Here is a 17,494-nt window from a genome sequence, read left to right on the forward strand (position 1 = left end):
TCACAGACCCCTTCCAACTCTACTATTTTATGTTGTTTTTCTCTTGATGTGATTCTTGAGATTGTTTCTTTGTTATGATCTCTGTCTTTTAAACTGTTTCTGTAAATCACCTAGAGACCATTTTTGTATTAGGTGACTAATAAATCAAATAAATAATACTTACGATAACAAGATCTAGGTGACTTCAGGAAGGGGAAGCTATTCGAAGTCATTATTGACACCCAGGGTTGCATCCAGCTAAGTCCTACCCAGAGCAGGCCCATTGAAATGACTGGGCCCAAATTTGTCATCATTTCCGGTGGGCTTATACTGGATTGGACTAACATTGGGTACAACTGCCTTTCTTTCTGCCTGCCTTTGCAAAAGCACTGATGTGGAGGGAAATGTTGGTAGTATAGACCCAAACAGTGAGCTCTGGGTGTGTCTGTCTCTCTGTTCCCAGGATCCTCGTGGGTCTCGGATGATTGAATGGAACAACCTGAAGCCCATTTGTTGTGGTGAGTTTCGGAACGTCACAGCTGAGCATCCAACAGCTCCATGGAGGATGGGTGGGCTACAAATAGGATAAAGCAGCTTCCCCCAATCTGGTGCCCTCCAGATGTTGCAGAGACTACAACACCATGCTGGCTGGGGCTGGTGGGAAGTTGTTGCCCCAAAAAGTTGGCATCTAAAACACCTGGCCGGCAACTGCATATTGGCGAAGAAATGGGGATGAAACCGCTTCTGTCCTTTTCTCTTTCTGGCCTTATTTCCTCACTGCTGACAGTGACTTCCCCCCTTTTCCACAACAGGCACCCTGAACGTGAGCTTTCCTCTCTCTGACCAGCCTGTGTTTGGAGAGTGGCTGATATTTGCCGAAATGCAAGGGCAGATGTACAACAAGTCCTTCGAAGTTCAGAAATACGGTGAGTTTCTGGCACAGCAGCTGGAGGCTTCTTTTCAAAGCACATTTCGGGGATGGTCCTGAGCTGAAATAAAACTGTTTTTTTTTTTTTTAAAAAAGCCAGATGGGGGAAAAAATCAGTTCCTGAAAAAAACAGAATCTTATGGCAGCTAAAAACATCAAGGAAGCTTCAAGATGACTAGTTTATTGAGCATTCATCCCAATTTGTTTGCAGGGAGATTAGACGTTGTTGCTGTGTAGTTAATGAGCATTTGTTCAGATTTGTTAGATGATGTTGTGTCAAAGCAAGTGCCATCCCACAATCCCCAGTGCTTTTTCCTGTCACTTTCTTTACAGCAAAAGGTCTGATCTTTTTGTGAAGCGGGTTTGTTGCACAAATCAACTATAATTGCACACCCTGAATTTGCCACTGTGTAATTGAATCCCACCCGAAAACAGTGGCAGTCTGGAAGCCAGATGAGGCCCAGTCTGAATGTAAACCAGAGCATTTCAAAAGAGGCGAGTGGGGAGCTTTTTTGCCTGTTTTCATGTGAGCTGAAGAGGAAGGCTTCTGGTGTTGAAGCCAAAGTTTGTTTTTCGTTTGCCAGACAAGCTGCGGCCCCCAGTTTGGATATAATGCTAAGCCAGAGAGTCAGGGTTGGTTCCTCCCGTCGGTGCAACAGAAGAAGCCAAGTGGCAGAGGCCTCTGCACTCATGGCAAACTGTTAGCCATGGTTTACCGTGACTTGTGAGCTGAGCCGTAACACAAAAATATTAAAAATAGCAGTTGGACCTCAGACCCGTTCCGCCTTTCCCCGCTTGTGTACTCTTTCTTTCTCTGTTAGTTCTGCCCAAGTTTGAGGTACAGATTGATCTGCCGCACTACATCCGTGACCTTGCTGCTTGTGAAAAGGGAACTGTCCATGCCAGGTGAGGACAGAGTGACCGGCTGACAGGTCAATGCCCTCTTGGGCTGTTGCTTTTCCACGCTGGCCGTCACCCTCTAGCAACTCCTGTTTCTTTCAGACACACACACACGGTCCTATGGAAGGGGCAGAGTGGTGTATGGTGATGCACCGACGAGAGCGGTTTGGGCTTGTACCAGTGAGGAGTGAGAATTGGGGGACAAATGTGACGCTGGAGAAGCCCAAAAGCTTCCTCTTTGCTACTCCAACAGCTCCTCTCTCTGCTGCCCTGTGAGGGCCTCAAGACTCCTGGGCAGTCTTTTGCAGCCCAAGGGCCGCATTTCCTTCTGGGCAACCTTCTGGGGGCCACATGCCAGTGGTGGGTGGGGCCAGAGTCTAAAGTAGGCGGAGCAATGAATGTAGGTTTCACCCTTTGTACAGAACGCTAGTTTCTCCATCCACTCACCCTCTCCGCCATCCATGCGAGTGAGAGGCAGGATCAGGGTTCAAGGGCCCATTTCCAGCCTGCCAAAAACACTTGGGGTGCAAAACAGTAAAGGGCGTGGCCTGGAGAGAGTGGTCTGAGGGCCAGATGGATACGAGATTAGCCAGGACTAGCTGGAGCAAGGAGACTCGTATTCTAGCCCAGACTGTCTTGTGAGGGCTCCTTGTGATGGGGGGTGGGGGCAGTGTTGGCCAGGGGTGCCCCTCTTGCCTTTGTGGCTCTAGGTGCTCAGGGGGGAATGTCATAGTTCAGCAGGTAGAGCTCCTGTTTTGCAGGCAGAAGGTCCTCAGTTCTGTCCCAACAGCATCTCCAGGAGGGTGGGGAGAGACCCCCCTCTAAAATCCTGGAGAGCTGCTGCCAGTCAGTGTATATGGTCTTGAGCTAGATGGACCATTGGTCTGACCTCAGGGTAAGGCAGCTTCACCTGTTGAATGCGCAGCCTGACTAGGCCTGGAAATGAGAGGGAGGGAGGCAGCTGAGGCATTTTGCTGCTGAGCGTTTTCTCCTGTGTTCAGGTACACCTTTGGGAAGCCGGTGGCGGGATGGCTCACGGTCAACATGACGGTAAATGGAGTGGGGTACTACCAACACGAAGCTGGGCACCCTGTCCTCAAAACCATGGAAGTGAGTGAAGGGCGGGAGGGGACCTTTTTCTGCCCTCGGGCTGTAACTCAGTGGTCGGGCATTTTTTTTGCATGCAGAAGGTTGTGGGTTCAATCCCCGGCGACATCTCTGGGGCTGTGAAAACCCCACAAGTGTGAAACCCTGTAGAGCTGCTGCCAGTCGGTGTCGACAGCGTTGAGCTAAATGGAGCAAAGGTCTGACTGGGTAGAGGGCAGCTTCCCATTTTCCTGGTGGCGTTAGGAGTCCTCCACACAACCATCTTCTCTTCCTTTTGTTGCAGATTGATGGCTCTGCGGCTTTCAAGGTGTGTGTGAAGGACATGATGCCCGTGGACGTCCCGGAGCATTTCCGAGGCACGGTGAGCATTTGGGCCACGGTGACCAGCTCTGACGGCAGCCGGCAGGTCACATTTGACGACTCTACGCCCGTCCAGAGGCAGCTTGTGGACATCAAGTTCAGCAGCGACACTCGGAAGGAATTCAAGCCTGGCTTGCCGTACAGAGGGAAGGTGAGTGGTTGCCTGGCGGTGGGAGCGCCGGTGTGGCGTGGCTTGCCTTCACTCCCTGCCTTTTGGCTACGAGCACAGAGTGTTTTAACCATCAGCTGGGCGTAAATGGTGACTGTGGTGCCACTCTCTTAGCTGGGGGGCTGGGGAAGATTGGTAAAAATACATCACTTCTGATGACAGAAGATTAGACCTTGATGAACTTGTGTCCTCTCAGATTAGCCGTTTCTATAAACAAACCACTTACTCTTTGGTGCCTTCTTTCGGCCTTGCGTGTTGTCGTATTTCATTTTTGTTATGGCTAGAGGGTCTCAAAAAGTTGGAAGCAGTCCAGGCCTCTCCGGGCCTCTGAGAGCGCCTGCCCATAATCCGAGGTTAATTTGTCTCTTGTTTCTTCAGGTGGAAGTCACCTATCCTGACGGGAGCCCTGCGGATGGGGTGTCCATCCGGATCAAAGCAGAACTCACTCCAAAAGACAACATTTACACAAGTGAGCTAGTCTCCAGCGGCGGCCTGGTGGAGTTTGAGATCCCTTCCATCCCTCCGGCTGCCCTGTACGTCTGGCTGGAGGTGAGTGAAAGCCCTTGATGGGATTAGTCGGCTGCAAATGCTGTTAATCTCATCAAAGGCAGCACTTTGTTAACTGGGCCTCTGTCTGTGTGTGTGCAATATCTTCCTGGGCTTGTTCCTTGAGTGGCACCTACAGAATGTGAGGCAGGGTGGAGAGGACACCTGCTGGGCCTGCAGAAGGAGGGTAAAGTAGCACAGATGGAGGAAACGACCCTTCTCAGCAGAGAGCACTCGGAGGTTGCGTTCTAGGGGGTGTTCCCAGTTTAGATGAAGCCCAGCCCCAACGCCCCACGTGAGCAGAATGAACGCCTTCTGATGCTTCCCAGAAAGGGTATTTATTGCGCTTATCGCACTGCCAAAACCGAGGAAATGTATCCTCAAAAAGGACCCAGCAGGACCTGAGCACAACAGCAAGTCTCCCCCCTTGCGATTCCCAGCAACTGGAATTCAAAGGTATTTACTGTCTCCAACAGGGGAGGAAGTGCATAGCCGCTGTGGCTAGCAGCCATTGATACAAAAATGGACAGAACTGGATACCAGTTTCTGGGAGTCACAAGCAGGGAGAGTTGCTGCTGTAGCACTCGGGTTCCTTTGGTGGGCTTCCCATTTGGGCATCTGGTTGACCACTGTGAGGACAGAATGCTGGGTTAGGTTGCGCCTCCCCGTTGGTAGCCTGATCCTGCAATGAGGCTCTTCGTACTGTTGTTCTGGGCAACAGAAGCAATACTGAGCCCAGGAGGAAGGGTGGGTGGGAATTGGTGTAAAATTGCTGCTGGGGTTCAGAAGCGGCGTCGCAGCATGACTTTCTGCCTTCGTCCTTTCCTCGAGACCAAAGTGACAGCCCTCAATGGGAGACCTGCTGGAGACCAGTACCTACCCAGCTTCCTGTCCATCAGCAGCTGGTATTCCCCCAGCAAATGCTACATCCAGCTTCAGATGCCAGAGCGGCCTTTCCTGGTAAGGTCCAATGCTGCAACTGTGTTTTGTGTCTTGCTTTTCAGGGGTGGGATCTTGGTGCCACCATGTCCACTTAGAATGACTAATCTCCCTGCATGGAGGCTGGGCTGGGGCTAACCTGGCTCCTTCCACTGGGGGTTCTGGCTGGCTGGCTGGCTTTCATAGAATCATAGAATAGTTGGAAAGGGCCTATAAGGCCATCAAGTCCAACCCCCTGCTCAATGCAAGAATCTAAATCAAAGCATTCCCGATAGATGTCTGTCCAGCTGCCTCTTGAATGCCTCCAGTGTCGAAGAACCCACCACCTCCCTAGGTCATTGGTTCCATTGTCGTATGGCTCTAACAGTTAGGAAGCGTTTCCTGACGTTCAGACAAAATCTGGCTTCCTCTAACTTGAGCCCATTATTCCGTGTCTTGCACTCTGGGACGATCGAGAAGAGATCCTGGCCCTCCTCTGTGTGGCAACCTTTCATGTACTTGAAGACTGCTATCATATTTCCCCTCAGTCTTTCTTCTCCAGGCTAAACAGGCCCAGTTCTTTCAGTCTCTCCTCATAGGGCTTTGTTTCCAGTCCCCTGATCATCCTTGTTTATTATTTATTTATTACATTTATATACCGCCCCATAGCCGACGCTCTCTGGGTGGTTTACAGCCTTGTTGCCCTCCTCTGAACCTGTTCCAGTTTGTCTGCATCCTTTTTGAAGTGCGGAGACCAGAACTGGACACAGTTCTCAAGATGAGGCTTTCAGAACTGATCGTGCTCCAGGGGAAAGTGCTCAGTCCAGACGCTTTGGCTTTCTGGATTTGCAGAGGCTCTTCCGTAGCCTCAGGTCCTGCACTGTGCCTCTTCTGTTTTTTACTGCAAACGGAGTATTCAGGGATGTTGCTAGAGGTGGACCTCTGGAGCACAGGCCCTGTGGTTTGTAGTCAGCTAAGTTCTTCTTAGAGTAGATCCATTGAAATGAATGGAGCCAAATTAGCCACAAACCTTTTTTCCCCTTAAGTGTCCCAGGTGTTTCTGGGATGCTTGAATGAAATTCGGGGGGGGGGTTGTTGAGTTTGCATTGGTAGGGTGATTTGTCTTATTATATTTGTCTCTTTCGCAGTCCATGGTATGTGCAAAGCTCTCCTCCAACACCACATTTCAAATGAGTTGATTTTTCTCTTATTCACTTTTTTCACTGTCCAACATAGAGATCGGGAATACATGGTCTGAATGATCCTAACTTTAGTGTTCAGTTATACAGGCTATGCCTTCTGCCGCCGCCGCTGTGATCTGCGTTCCCTGCCGCGGCCTATGCTTTCTCTGCCGCCGCTGTGGTGGGTTGTTTTCCGCCGCGGTTCGTGCAGTGAGCCGGGCAGCTTGGTATCAATTACATCTGATACAGAGACTGCGGCCCTACCTTCCTATGCATCTGCTCCCACGAGTGATACATGCCCTGGTCTCCTCTCGTTTAGACTACTGTAATGCGCTCTACGTGGGGTTACCCTTGAAAACGGTCCGGAAATTGCAGCTGGTGCAGAATGCGGCAGCACGCTTGATAAAGCATAGCCGTTGCCGGGATCACATCACCTCAGTGTTGGTAAACCTACACTGGCTGCCAGTGGTGTACCGGGCCCAATTCAAGGTGTTGGTGTTGACCTTTAAAACCCTATATGGTTTCGGCCCAGTTTATCTGAAGGACCGCCTCCAGTATCACCAATCAGGCCGCCTTACAAGATCAGCCACACAGGACCTCCTCGCGGTCCCACCGGCCAAAACAGCTAGGCTGGTGCGGACCAGGGAGAGGGCGTTCTCGGTTGTGGCCCCCACCCTCTGGAATTCTCTCCCTTATGATATTCGACATGCCCCCTCCCTGATGGGTTTTCACCGAGCTCTTAAGACCTGGCTATTCAGGCAGGCCTACGGGAATTTTGGGGTGGATTAGCTTGCTGTTGTATTAGTTGATGTTTCTTGATGTTGGATTAATGGATATTATGTTTTGGATTGTTATTGTATTTTATTATGTTGCTGTAAGTCGCCTAGAGTGTCCGTGAATTCGGACAGATAGGCGACTAACAAATAAAATTTTATTATTATTATTATTATTATTATTATTATTATTATTATTATTATTATTATTATTATTACATCTTTGCATTATACATTAGGACCTTTCCTAATTCTCTCACAGCTGCCCTCCCCAGTCCTAGCCTTCTTCTGATTTCTTGACTATTGTCTCCATTTTGGTTAATGACTGTGCGGAGATATTGATAATCCTTGACAAGTTCAGTGTCCTCGTTGTCAACTGTAAAGTTACATAAATCTTCTGTTTTCATTACTTGAGTCTTCTTGCTGTTCAGCTGCAGTCCTGCCTTTGTGCTTTCCTCTTTAACTTTCATCAGCATTCGTTTCAAATCATTACTGGTTTCTGCCAGTAGAATGGTATCGTCTGCATATCTTAAATTGTTGATATTTCTCCTCCAATTTTCACACCTCCTTCATCTTGGTCCAGTCCCGCTTTCCGTATGATATGTTCTGCGTACAGATTAAACAGACAGGGTGATAAAATGCACCCCTGTCTCCCACCCTTTCCGATGGGGAACCAGTCGGTTTCTCCATATTCTGTCCTTCATGGACTTAAATAAGATGGCTTCTCTCTTGGTTTTGGGAGACTCTTCCCTCAGCCTGAAGTGTGCATAGAAATCCAGCCGTGGCTTGTGAGGCTCAAGGTGTGGCCAATGAAAGTGGTTCTGTGGCTGAAGGATTTGAAAGATTACTGTAGTAGTGCAGAACTTCTTAGAGGCTGAAGACTGCACTGCTTTGGTAGAAAGCTGTTGGGGTGGGTGAGACACAGAAACCCCCCTCCCCATACACACAACTATTTACCATCAAAACAGAAGCAAACATGTAATTCTTAGCAACTCCACTTGTTTCCTTTTCCATTTTCTCTACCTTTTATCTGTCCTGACTGTGGCAAAAGGCAAATAAAATAGAATAGAATAAAATCCTACAGCAATCCCAGTGGAACAATGCAAATAACCTCAGTGCATGGCTGCACTGCAGGCTCTGTCTACAGAGCCTCAAATTTCAAAATGCGATTGCATCCTGAAACTTGCGTGCACGTAATTGCAAAATGGAGGGATGACCTTTTTTTGTAAGGAACATAAGTCTACCACTCAGCTGATCCGATCTTCTTTCAGAGGGAAGGAGCTGCAATTGCACATTTTGCACGTCAAGGTCCTTTGACTTTTGAGGGGCCCAGAGGGACAGGTGAATTCCAGCTATCTGGCCTGTAGTCGGGGGGGTTCCTCTGCTCTGCTCTTTTTATTGCAGCTGCTAGTTAAGCTGCATGAGACCAGCTGTACCTGGGAGTCTGTGCCTGTCTCCTTTTTCTAAAAGGGTCCATCTCCCTGCACCTCTTGGCCTCATCTCTGTTTTAGACGCTTACTTAGGGGGGGCGGGAGGGGAAGCATTGCTCAAGCCTTCTGGGGTTCAGCTACTGCTGTGTCTCTCTTTCCAGGTGAGAGAGGAGGTGCATATCCCTGTGAAATCAACCTGCCCGTGTAATTTCACCCTCCACTATGAAGTCGTGTCACGGGGGAATATCGTCCTGTCGGGGCTACAGCCTGGAAACGTGACTTGGCCAAAGAGGAAAAGGGCCACTACTCCATACTCCCCCAGGAGCATCGGCTTCACTCACATCCCAGGCATGGCTTTGGGTTCGGGGAAAGGGGTGGGCTGGGGGCTGAGAAGGGATTCTTTTCTGCTTGCTGTCTGCAGGGGCCACACTGGCTGCTCTTGATGGGCATGGACAGAACGGCTACCTCCTCCCCTGGACATGGCAACTTGCCCATAAGCTATAATAATGTAAAGCCTTTTAAGTGGATACCTTATCCGAGTCTGTATCTGTTTTGGAATTGCTTTTTAAGAAGTTTTTAAAGCCTTTTTTTTAAATGTTGTTAAGATGTTTTTGAGATATTATAAAATGTTGTTGGGGTTTTGTCCTTTGTTTGCTACTCTGAGCATCTTCTGGAGGAAGGGCAATAATAGTATATATTGCATTTTCACATACGCATCTGTGCTCAAAAGCGATTAGCAAGAAAAGAAAAGTAGACCCATTGAAATCAGACTTAACTTAACTTAGGCCCATTAAGTTCAGTGGGTCTACTCTGAGTCAAATTTAGTGGGATGCAACCCAAACAGCCTAAAGCAGTTCACATAAAACCACAGTGAGGCAACAGCCGCTTGGCCTTCATCAGCATTTCCGTATTTTGCCAACTGCTTCATGCTCTTTAGCTGCCACCACCGATCCTGCTGCGGAGACGAATTCCTGCACGGCCGCTGTCAGTTTCTCAGTGACTCCCGCAATGGCCCCGCTGAGCCGTCTCCTGGCATATTACGTCCGTGAGAATGGGGAAGGGGTCACAGATAGCCTGCAGTTTGCCGTCAAGCCCTCCTTGGAGAATCAGGTACTGGACCTCGGCTGGCCTGCAGCCGTGCGCCTGGGGCTGTCCGGGAGGTGGGGGGGGGGTGAGGGTTAGGGTGCTTCCTCCTCCTCCTCTTCTTCTTAATTTTCCGGCACCAGGTTTCAGTGGCGTTTTCCACCAACGAGACCAGGCCAGGCGACACGGTGACGCTCAGGGTGCGAGCAGCGAAGGGGAGCTGCGTCTGCTTGGCTACAACGGATAAAAGCATCCACCTCCTCAAGCCGGGCTTCCAGCTGACGTCTGCCCAGGTGAGCAGTTCTCAACGCAGGGGGCCGGTGTGTCCAAATAGCCAAGGGGTGGCGCTTTAAGAGGGGGCGATGGGGAGGGGCCGTTGTAGCTCAGCGGCGGAGCGCTGCCTTTGCATGTAGCAGATCCCAGGTCCAGTCCCCAGCGGTAGCATCTCCAGGCAGAGTTGGAAGGTCCCCTGCCTGAAACCGTGGACAGCCATTGCTGCCAGTCAGTGTGGGCAATACTGAGCTGGATAGACCGAGGGTCTGACTTTGTGTGTAAGGCAGCTTCCTGTGGGTCCAGCCAAGGTGTGCCCATCTAGTTCAGCATCCAGCTTCTTGCTCCGGCCAGCCGGTTGCCTCTCGACAGCACACAGGCCACGGCTCTTTGCCCCGTCACTCCCAGCCAGCCAGGTTCGTTATGTATTGATTGTTCGTGTCACCCCATGACTGACAGAATTGCATGCTGGCTGCCAGTTATCCACCAGGCTAGGTCCAGGGTGCTGGTACCCTTCACAGTGCCTTGCATAGCTTGAGACCAGGGTACCCCAAAGAGCGTCTCGCCCCTTGTGTGCCCAGCTAATCACTGTGCTCTGCAGGCGAGGGCCTCCTGCAGGTACAATCTCATTCCTGGGGAAGCTCTCCTGGTGCCATCTTTGTGGCCTTTTCATCACAAGCAAAGACCTTTTAAATCACTTACGTAGCCGGGACCATTGGAAGAGCCCAAGGGGGCCTGTCTAGTCCAGCATCCTGTCCTCATAGTGGTCACGCAGGTGCCCCCAAGGGAAGCCCCCAAGCAGGACCGGAGTGGTATTCGGAGGCATACGACTTGGTCCTTAAAATCGGTGTGTTAGCTTTGGGGATTGCGGTGATTTATATTGTGGTTTTATTTTGTATTCAGCTTGTTGCATTACCAGACGTACAGGGGACTTGATGTTTACACAGGGCAGCGTACAAATGCCACCACAGTAACTACATAAAATAATTCATGGCTGATAGCCTTGAGGAGGCATCTCCTCTTCCTGAATGAATCTGAGAGCCCGTGTGGCGCAGTGGTTAAAGTGTTGGGCTAGGGCCTGGGAGACCTGGGTTCAAATCCCTGCTCAGCCTTGAAGCTCACTGGGTCAACCCTGAGGCAGTCTCCATCTCTTAGCCTAATCTACCTCTCAGGGTTGTTGTGAAATGGGGAAGAGGAGGTACCATGTTTGCCACCTTGAGCTCTTTGGAGGAAAGGTGGGATGGAGATGTAATAATATAAATAATGAGTTGTATCCAGTGGGTCTACTCTGAGCATACCTTCGTTAGATCCGGCTCTAAAATAATAATGCCCTTTTAAAAAGCATCCAAGCAGGTGCATTCCACTAATCAGTCATGCGCTGGGTGGTTTAGCCTGTCGTAATCTCCTGCTGGTCAGTTTCATCGGATAACCCTGAATTCCAATATTTTATTTATTTATTAAATTTATATCCCACCGTTCCTCCCAAAGGAGCCCAAGCGCAGCAAACACACAAGCGAGAAAACAATAAAAACATCTTGAAAAAACAATCCCAAAATAGATCCAGGCTGGAATAAAAATCTCTGCTTAAAAGGCTTGTTGAAAGAGGAAGCTGAAAAGGTAACAGAGATGGCGCCTGTCTAATATTTAAGGGGAGGGAGTTCCACAGGGTGGGTGCCACCACACTAAAGGTCCGCTTCCTATGTTGTGCAGAATGGACCACCTGATAAGATGGTATCTGCAGGAGGCCCTCACCTGCAGAGCGCTGTGATCAACTGTGTACGTAAGGGATAAGACTGTCTTTCAGGTATCCTGGTCCCAAGCTTTATAGGGCCTTATACACCAAAAGTAGAACCTTGAACTTGGCCCGGTAGCAAATGGGCAGCCGGTGCAATTCCTTCAGCAGCGGGTGACATGTTGGGGGTACCCTGAGCCAGTGAGCAGTCTCGCCATCGCATTTTGCACCAGCTGCAGCTTCCAGACCAACCTCAAGGGCAGCCCCACATAGAGCGCATTACAGTAATCCAGCCTGTGTTACTATGAGAAGAGGAAGAGAGGTTCTCTCTCTCTCTTTCTCTCTGTTTTCTTTGCACCTCGCATAATAAAAAGAGATGGGTTTTGCCTGGACACTCCTTGTATGAAACCAGGCAAGGCAGTTCACTTTTCACCCCTTTGTTTGTGACTCGCGATTTGCTCTTCTCTCCTGACGCAGATCTTCCAGGAGCTGGCAGATTATGACTTTTCTGACGCTTTCGGAGCTGTCAAGGAGGATGGGCACTTCTGGTGGCCCAGCATGTCTTTGCGCCGACGGCGATCGTCCATCTTCCCCTGGCACTGGGACGTCACCAAAGATGCCCGCTTTGCCTTTACGGTGAGGGCTCCCCCCCCCTCCGATCACTTGGGGCTGTCTTTTTTTTTTGCATTTTGTTGTGAAGTTGGTAAAACTACTTGACAAAGTAGCGAAAAGCAGATTTCCCTGGTTGCTCCTTGGTCCTGCGAAGCCAGCCTCCTTGGAGTGACTCTGAAAGCCACTGAGAGATGTTTGGAACCCTTCTGTCTCCTGGGTGGAATTTCCTTTGTGAGTTCAGCTGTCTTTTGGGGGCGTCAGAGGGCAGTCCAGAACTTGGCCACCTGGAGTGCCAGTTGTTTGCCTTGGAAAATTCAGTTTTGCAGACTTTGTCCTTCCAGCTGTTCGACTTGAGCAAATCCTCACACATGCACCCCACCTCCCCGGGCCATTGTCTACTTTGCTGAGATTCCTTTTCCCCTGTTGCCGTTTCTGATACCTGCCCGGGGGGGTGGGGTGGGGGTTGGCAGGCAACGTGTGAGTGAGACGCCTGCTGCTCCCTTTGGCATTCGGTGCTTACGATGCCACTTGTCCTCCTTTCTCTGCAACCGGGCCCATTTTACGATGGCTTCTGTCCCCTAAGGACTGACCAGGACACGATCCCTTCTGCTCCAGGAGGATACCTCTGCAGCAGTAGAGGAAAGGCTGTAGTTCAGCAGGCAGAGCATCCGCTGGCAGGCAGAGGCTCCCTGGTTTGACCCCCACTGGCATTTCCAGGCAGAGCTGGGGAAAATTCTGTGCCTGAAACATTGGAGAGCCGCTGCCAATCAGCGTTGACAATACTGAGTTAGGTGGACCGATGGTTTGCCCCAGCATAAGGCAGCTTCCTATTTAAATCAGCTCTTGGGTGCCATGAGGACTGGAAACTTGCTTTATTTGTAGGGGAAGGGCCATGGCTTTGTGGCCGAGCTACTGCTTTGCATGCAGAAGGTCCCAGGTTCAATCCCTGACAACTCCCTGCCTGAACTGGAGAGCTGCTGCCAGTCAGTGCAGACAGTACTCAGCTAGCCTTGCCTGCATTGCCTACAGCTAGTTCCCAGGAAAGTTCCTAGATTCCTGGAGAGAGAGAAAAAACACTCCAGGGGAGGGGGGGGGAGAACCTTGTCAGAGGACAGCTTGGATGCTTTTAAACTGTGGCAGTGCCTGGGATTGTGGCCAAGTTCACTCCAGGAGGGGCAGGCTGTCCGCTTTCCGAGAAGCGAGATAAGGACCAAATCTCAGTCCTCTAAGAACCGGATTTCCCTGCTGGCGATCAGGTCGGGGGGGCATAAACGTCTGGCACCCGCCCCCATGCAGGACTTGAGTGCAAGGGCGGCAGCAACACCCTCTGTTTCTGCTTCTTTGCCGTGTCCTTCAGATGTTTGTCTGGCACTGGAGGTCATCTGGAGAGAAGCATCGACCATCCTGAACTTGGTCTCCTGCCTTGAGCAGGGGGGTGGACTCGATGGCCCGACGGGCCCCTTCCAGCTTGGCTCTTCCATTGTTCTAGGGTGGTCCACGGGCCTGACTCTGCCTAAGGCAAGCATCCTCTCTTCCCGTGCCTGTCTCAGTGGCGGAGGAGAGGAGGCGGGGGCAACCTGTGCCCTGCCCATGAAAGGTCTCCTCATGTCTCCCCGAAATCTGCTGCCCTGCTGTTTCCTCCAGTGGGGTCCAGCCTGGGGAAGGGAGTCTGCTAGCAGTCGCTTTCCCTCAGGTCTCTCCTCTGCCACGTGGGGCTTGGACGGAGGCAGCTCTGAGGGAGGAGAGCCTTTGCCTTGACCTCTTGCCAGCATCGGGGAGTCTCTGCCGCCCTCGCGGAAAGTGGTGCTTATTTATTTTCCCACCTGGTGCCCTTGCCTGGAAATTCCCTTCCAAGCAGCACCTGGTTCCTCCGGGGCAAGGCCCCTGCAACAGCTAAGTATTTCCCTGGTAACAGACGTTTTGTGCCATTCTGTGCCAAATTGGCCACAGATATGAGGGGAGGTCAGAACAGATGGGGTATTCCCCAGAGGAGTCTGCTGAATCCGTGACCTAAGAAGGACCGCAGGCTCCTTTTTTTTCTGTTGTTGTTGTCGTCGTCTCTTGTTGCCTAGGAAACCGGTTTGGTTGTCATGACTGACCGCGTCAGCTTGAACCACAGGCAGCATGGCGGCATGTATAACGATGAGGCTGTCCCGGCCTTCCAACCACACACGGGGACCCTCGTTGCTTCCGCCCCATCCAAAGCCGTGTCGAGGTAAGAGTCTTCTCTGCCTTCAGAAAATGTGTGGCTAGTGAGGCCACATCTACACCACACCGTTTGATGCGCTGTTATACCGCTTTAAGCTATTTTGGCTCCCCACACCCCCAAAGAATCCTGGGAAGAGTAGTTTGTGAAGGGTGCAGAGAGTTCTTAGGAGAACTACAATTCCCAGAGTTCCCTGGGAAGGGGATTGACTTGTTAGACCACTCTGGGAATTGGAGCCCTGAAAGGGGAACAACTCTCAGCACTCTTTGCAAACTACACTTGAGGGGGGCACCGACGGGGAACCTGACTGTTTAAAGTGGTGCAAGTGTGCTGTAGATACAGGTGTGGTGCGGACGGGGCCATAAACACACTTTGAGCCACGGGCTCAGGGGTTTCAGGCCTGGCCAGCCATGTCATTTGGCCGGGCCCCAGAGCCCCGCTGGTGGGAAGCCGCAGCTTGCTGTGATCCCAGAGATGCAACACGGGCACTGCCACTGTTGTTGCTTGTTCTGGGCACCATGGCTGCCACCTGCTCTTTATCGCAGCGGGTGGCAGAGCCTGATCGCGAGATGCCAGTTGGCCCCAGAAAAGGGAATCAGGAGCTGGTGGCGGGGGGGGGGATGTGGAAAGTCTGATTGTGCCATTGTGTGTGCTGTCGCTCCCCCCACTTTGCTGGGAATGGAAACAATTAGCCGTACCAGTGTGGAAGCAGATGTGTGTGGGGGGGGCAAGGAGGCTGTGCTTTCCATGGGGGGAGGTGAAGAACATTGCTCACGTGCTGCCTGCCTGCCAAGTCGCTGGCTAGGAGGCTGGGCTGAGAGGGAGCAGTCGCAGCTCACTGGTAGAGCCCCTGCTTTGCATGCAGAAGGTCCTGGGTTGAACCCCCAACGGCATCTCCAGGTAAGGGCTGGGAAAAGACCCCTGCCTGAGGCCCTGGAGAGTAGCTGCCAGTCAGTGTAGACAAAACTGAGCTTGATGAACTCTGTACAAGACATGTTTGCTCCTATTTAAATCAGCTCTTTTATTTAGATTCATGAGGAGTAGAATCTTGCTTTATTTGTAGGGGAAAGGTTGTCGCTTAGTGGTAGAGCCCCTAAGAGAGAGCTTTGCATGCAGAAGGCCCCAGCTTCTCTCCGGCATCTCCAGGTAGGGCTGAGAATGTCCCCCCTGCCTGAAAAGCCTGGGTTGCTGCTGCCAGTCAGTGTTTGCAGTCTTGAACTAGGTGGGCTGACTCAGTATGGGACATTTCCTGCGTCCCTAACAGCCACGAGGTGGGATTGGGCATCATGGACTGCCTGGCGGTGTGGGATGGGGGGCAGGCCTTCTGAAAGGGGGAACCTGTGCCTCCCTCAGAACTCCCAGCAGTCAGTGTGGGCAGGGGTGATGATGGGAGTCTGTAGTCCAGCAGCCCCTGGAGGGCACAGAGGGCATCTCCACCTCTTCCAAAGGGCACCCATCTCTGTTTCTGAAACGGAGTATTTTCCAATGTCCCATTGGCCTCCCCACCACCACCACCTGCCACATTTTTTTTAACCATCTTTATTGAGATTTTAGTACAATGCAAGACAAACAACACAACTCCCTCCCCCAAAAAACCCAACCTGAAAGAACAAAGGGGATGGAATAGGCATTATAATATCATATTAAGAGTGATTCAAAATCCACTCAAGAATTTTGTTTTTAAGGTGTTTTGGAGCATTTTTAGTATTTTTGTTTGCCACCCTGAGCTCCTGGGAGGAAGGGTGGGATATAAATTTTAGCATGTGCTTTTTAAATTGTTTTTAAAAATGTGTTTTTAAATTTGTATATTTGTTTTTCATGTTTTTAATTGTTGCAAACCACCCAGAGAGCTTCAGCTATGGGGTGGTATACAAATGTAATAAACAAACAAACAGTAAATAAATCATACTTTATTTCTTGCCTTTGACAGAGCAGATAAGAAGAAAAGAACCTTTTTCCCTGAGACGTGGCTGTGGCAGTGCTTAAATGTCAGGTACCTTTGGGGTCGACCTCCCATCAGCCTGGCATGGGAACAGGCCAGAGATTTCTGCCCCTCTGCTTTGACCCTGACATATCTTTGCTTTTAAGAAGTGGCCTGTCCAGTCCAACCTCCCACAGCAGCCAACCAGAAAAGGCCCCCAAGCAGGACCTGAGCACAACCGCAACTCCCTGCAGCTTGTGACTCCCAGCAGCTGAAATCCAGAGCAATTTCTTCCCTGCAGCTTGAAGGCCTTTGTGTTTGGGGGGCTGGGGGCAGAGTCAAGCTGTCTGTTGCTCTGATCATGTGAAAACTTGACTCTTCTGATTATTATTATTAATTTGATTCCCTTCCCACCCTTTGACATAAGGTCCCAGTCGCAAGGCTAGGGCAAGTGAAAGAGGTGCATCTTCAGCATGCAATGGAAACTGCACAGTGAAGGTGCCAGGTGCGCCTTGAGGGGGAGGGAATCCCACAGCTCTCCCAGGCTCCAGACTTCACCAGCTGTGTATTTTTGGGGATATGGGTTGTCTCCAGGTAGCTTCTACTCAGAGTAAATCCGTTGAGATTAACGGACCCAAGTTTCAGTGGGTCTACTCTGAGCAGGACAAACATTGTATTCTGCCCAGTGTATCTGAGATGGCTCAGATTTTCCAAATCTGGAGTCACACAGTTGGAAGGTCCTCTCAAGGCCATCTAGTCTTACCCTCTGCCAATGCATTTCATCATCCCTGATAAGTGGGGCCACCCAGCCTCTGCTTAAAAACCTAGAGAATCCATCACCCTCCCAGGCTGTCCGTGCCATTGTCAAACAGTTCATACCCCCACCCCCACCAAATAAATTCCTCTGAGCTTTCAGCCCTGTCATTTCTGGTGGAAAAGTGGCCAGGACTCAGGGCTGTACACCAACATTAGAGTAGATCCGTTGAAATGAAGGGGTATGACTAACTAAAATTCATTAATTTCAGTGGGGCTACTCTGAGCAGTTTAATTGGCAACAATCCTCAGATTCTGGTGTTTCCTCCCAATTACTCCTCTTGCCCTTCTTTCTCTTCTGTTTCTCTTTGTTTTTCTTTCCAACACAGCAATGTCTCAGGAGAAGCTCAGCTCCACGTAGAAGTTCCTGGCTCCATCACCACATGGCTGACAGAAGCCATTGGGGTCTCCGAGGAGAGAGGGCTGGGCCTGGCAAAACAGGCCGAGCTGAGGGCCTTCAAGCCTTTCTTTGGAGAGTTTGCCCTCCCGTACCGCGTCATCCGTGGAGAGCAGACCAAGATTCCCCTGACGATTCACAATTACCTGCCGGTGTGCTTGGAGGTGAG

At 50.8% G+C, this 17,494-nt stretch overlaps 1 protein-coding gene across 8 annotated transcripts in view; it reads left to right on the top strand.

Moving 5' to 3' along the window:
* Positions 1-17,494, top strand: part of CPAMD8 (C3 and PZP like alpha-2-macroglobulin domain containing 8) — a 77,251-nt gene that overhangs the window by 15,247 nt on the left and 44,510 nt on the right. For 7 of the 8 annotated variants that reach the window (XR_009759496.1, XM_061601159.1, XM_061601161.1 and 4 more), the window contains exons 7-20: positions 443-497; positions 792-905; positions 1,729-1,813; positions 2,809-2,917; positions 3,198-3,425; positions 3,822-3,992; positions 4,821-4,949; positions 8,453-8,639; positions 9,229-9,401; positions 9,518-9,667; positions 11,854-12,012; positions 14,061-14,203; positions 16,125-16,187; positions 17,258-17,489. Coding sequence is in view for 7 of the 8 variants with exons in the window: in XM_061601159.1 (XP_061457143.1) it covers positions 443-497; positions 792-905; positions 1,729-1,813; positions 2,809-2,917; positions 3,198-3,425; positions 3,822-3,992; positions 4,821-4,949; positions 8,453-8,639; positions 9,229-9,401; positions 9,518-9,667; positions 11,854-12,012; positions 14,061-14,203; positions 16,125-16,187; positions 17,258-17,489 (1,998 nt within the window). In the remaining variant the exon portion in view is untranslated. Of the gene's footprint in view, positions 1-442; positions 498-791; positions 906-1,728; positions 1,814-2,808; positions 2,918-3,037; positions 3,112-3,197; positions 3,426-3,821; positions 3,993-4,820; positions 4,950-8,452; positions 8,640-9,228; positions 9,402-9,517; positions 9,668-11,853; positions 12,013-14,060; positions 14,204-16,124; positions 16,188-17,257; positions 17,490-17,494 lie in introns of those variants that run through there. The other variant, XM_061601166.1, reaches the window with a different exon arrangement.

The sequence above is a fragment of the Rhineura floridana genome, chromosome 18, assembly GCF_030035675.1.
Source record: "Rhineura floridana isolate rRhiFlo1 chromosome 18, rRhiFlo1.hap2, whole genome shotgun sequence".
NCBI lineage: Eukaryota > Metazoa > Chordata > Lepidosauria > Squamata > Rhineuridae > Rhineura > Rhineura floridana.